The sequence below is a fragment of the Vicugna pacos genome, chromosome 19, assembly GCF_048564905.1.
Source record: "Vicugna pacos chromosome 19, VicPac4, whole genome shotgun sequence".
NCBI classification, from domain to species: Eukaryota; Metazoa; Chordata; class Mammalia; order Artiodactyla; family Camelidae; genus Vicugna; species Vicugna pacos.
In genome coordinates this window covers 46,723,539-46,726,801 of record NC_133005.1, presented here as the reverse complement: position 1 = coordinate 46,726,801, position 3,263 = coordinate 46,723,539, and the positions used below count along the sequence as shown (strand labels likewise).

The 3,263-nt window shown below is 67.6% G+C and overlaps 1 protein-coding gene across 1 annotated transcript; it reads left to right on the top strand.

Annotated features, from left to right (window-relative positions):
* The first annotated feature begins 679 nt into the window (after window positions 1-679).
* On the top strand, window positions 680-2,439 carry SOX18 (SRY-box transcription factor 18). The gene is made up of 2 exons (XM_031687597.2): window positions 680-1,153; window positions 1,277-2,439. Exons 1-2 carry the CDS (start codon window positions 796-798, stop codon window positions 2,086-2,088), a joined length of 1,170 nt encoding a protein of 389 aa, XP_031543457.2. The 5' UTR covers window positions 680-795; the 3' UTR covers window positions 2,089-2,439.
* Window positions 2,440-3,263: the final 824 nt, after the last annotated feature.

Below are 3,263 nucleotides of genomic sequence, written 5' to 3'. Positions count from 1 at the left end.
CCGCTGCACAGGGGAACTCAGTTGCTACTGGTCCCAACCGGCCCTGGGGAGGAGGGTGGGACCTGGGGCTCCACCCACTCTAGATCCCTCCCCTCTGGCTCTGGCATGGGTCCAGAGCATCTACCTTCTCCCTCCCGGTGGTACGCAGCTGTGGCCCACCTGGTTCCCATCAGTTCGGGAGTAGGGGCGGGGTCATGCCAAGATCATCTTTCCCTTTAACCCCATGAACAGGCCTGCGGGGGGCTCGAAGCCCCCAGTGCTGCAAGTTCCACGTGTGGCTGGAGGATGGAGAAGCATGACGCCCTGGGGTTATCCAGGGCAGCTCCCCCAGGACACAGGGCACTTTTCCCAAGGCGTCCTGCCCTCGGAGTTAGACTCTGTTGGGGAGGCAGCCTCCCCCAGTTACCGGTAGGGGGTCTGACTCTGGGTGGGGGGCAGCTCGTCTCTGAAAGTCTGACCGCCCCATGAACACGCCCCCTTCCAAGTTTCAGGCCATATCAGCCGCCCTTTCCCACTCGGGGGTCTCTTCTTTGGGGAGGATGCTGGCGTCGCCGTGCGTAGGAGGCCCCAGCGGAATCCTGCCGGGCGGAGAAGAAAGGGAGCCCCCAGGAGGAGGGGGCAGCCTAGGCCCGCCCCGCCCCGCCCCCCCCGCCCCCCCCCCCGCCTATTGGCCCCGCGCCGCTATATCTGGGTGCGCACCCGGCGCGAGGCCACCGCCGTCCCCACAGCCGCCCCGACCGCCGCCCACTCTCCGCGCTCCCGCGCTCCATTCCGACCAAGCCGCGCCCAGCTGGAATGCAGAGATCGCCGCCCGGCTACGGCGCACAAGACGACCCGCCAGCCCGCCGCGACTGTGCATGGGCCCCGGGATCCGGGGCCGCCGCTGAGCAGCGCGGCCTCTCCGCCGCCCCCGCCGCCCTCGCCGCGCCCGCCGCGCCCGCTTCGCCGCCCAGCCCGCCGCGCAGCCCGCCGCGCAGCCCTGAGCCGGGGCGCTATGGCCTCAGCCCGGCCGGCCGCGGGGAGCGCCAGGCGGCTGACGAGTCACGCATCCGGCGGCCCATGAACGCCTTCATGGTGTGGGCGAAGGACGAGCGCAAGCGGCTGGCACAGCAGAACCCGGACCTGCACAACGCGGTGCTCAGCAAGATGCTAGGTGAGTGGCGCGGGCGGGCAGGCTGGGCGGGGTACCTCGCGCAGGGGTGGGCCAGGGCACACGCTGCGCTCGGCCGCCCGCCCGCCCGACGGCAGCCTGCTGACCCGCGCCGGTGGCCCGCAGGCAAGGCGTGGAAGGAGCTGAGCACCGCGGAGAAGCGGCCCTTCGTGGAGGAGGCGGAACGGCTGCGTGTGCAACACCTGCGCGACCACCCCAACTACAAGTACCGGCCGCGCCGCAAGAAGCAGGCGCGCAAGGCCCGGCGGCCGGAGCCCGGCCTCCTGCTCCCGGGCCTGGCGCCCCCGCCGCCGCCGCCGCCGCCCGAGCCCTTCCCCGTGGCGACTGGCGCAGCCCGTGCCTTCCGCGAGCTGCCCCCGTTGGGCGCTGAGTTCGACGGCCTTGGGCTGCCCACGCCCGAGCGCTCGCCGCTGGACGGCCTGGAGCCCGGCGACGCCGCTTTCTTCCCTCCGCCTGCGGCGCCCGAGGACTGCGCGCTGCGACCCTTCCGCGCGCCCTACGCCACCGCCGAGTTGCCCCGGGACCCGGGCGGCTGCTACGGGGCGCCCCTGGCCGAGGCGCTCAGGACCGCGCCCGCCCCCGCCGCGCCGCTCTCCAGCCTCTACTACGGCGCCCTGGGCGCGCCCGGCCCGAGCCCGTACCCCGGCCCGCTGTCCCCGCCGCCCGAGGCCCCGCCTCTGGAGGGCGCCGAGCCGCTGGGTCCCACCGCCGACCTGTGGGCCGACGTGGACCTCACCGAGTTCGACCAGTACCTCAACTGCAGCCGGACTCGACCCGATGCCGCCGGGCTCCCGTACCACGTGGCGCTGGCCAAGCTGGGCCCGCGCGCCATGTCCTGCCCGGAGGAGAGCAGCCTGATCGCTGCGCTGTCCGACGCCAGCTCTGCCGTCTACTACAGCGCGTGCATCTCCGGCTAGGCCGCCGGCCGCCCGGCGCGCGCTGGTGTCGCCGTGCATCACCACTCTGTCTCTCTCACAGGTGTCTGACGCCGCTGCTTGTAGCAGGCCCGCGGGAACCAGCGAGGTTGGTGCTTGGCCACCCGCCCAGGGCGGCCTGCAGGGGTGGCTCCCACTTGTCCCAGGGTTCTCCCAGGAAGCCCAGGCCTAGGACAGGTTAAGTTTTTGAAGCGCCTCATCCTTTTCTTGCAGTGTATTTTCTAGAACCAGGCTGTATTTTTTACTTTACCTTTTTTTATATACAGAAAACAATATATTTAATTTTTAATTAAACTTTTAAACCTTTTCTCCCAAGAGGTTTCAGTGATCAGCACCAATGTAGCGGGCTTTTAAAATAACGTTTGCTGTAAAGCAAGAGCTGGGAGTCGGGTCCCCGGGGGCCAGGCGCGGCCACGATAAAGCGCCACATTTTCCTCTGAACTCCGGTGTCTGCGGTTGTCAGGGAGGGAGGAACACTTCCCCCAAGGGCCCTGTACGTGTCCTTCCCTCCAGATCTCCCTCAGAGAGCCCAACTCCCAGCATGGACCACGCACTGCTCCATCCTTACAGGACTCTACCCTAGACAGAGTGGGTGGGAGGCAGGAAGTGTGGGCCCCCCCCCGCACCCTCCCAGCCCTCATTCCCCTCCTGTCTCACCCCCGACCCAGGTCTCATCCTCCTCGTCTCCTCCTTAGAACTTCCTTCAAGCCCAGCGACTGCCCCTCTGCCCTACTGCCCTGACAGTGCTGCTCTCCCAAGGAGGATGGAGGGGTTGACCTTGTATGTAGACATAACATCCTAGAGCCCCCATCCATTAATCTCAACCTAGTGTCCCCAGAGAGGGCAGCACCATGACAAACCCACGATGCTCCCCAGGGTGATCTGTCCAGGCTCTGCCCAGAGACACAGAGTCGTTGACCAGAGCAAGGGGCTCAGGCCTCACATCTCAAGCCTCCTACCCTGGAACACAGCACACTGCCCTTTGGCCCTCCCAGCAGGACTGGACACCCTCTTTCCACGTGCCTCCTTGGTCCCCCTCACTAGGGAGCCCATGGGCGCAGGGGAAGTTCACAACAATCATCTTGGGCGGTTCTTCTTTCCTGGGACAGGGTCCTGAGTGAGCCCTCTGCACACTCACACATGTCTCAGGACCCGAC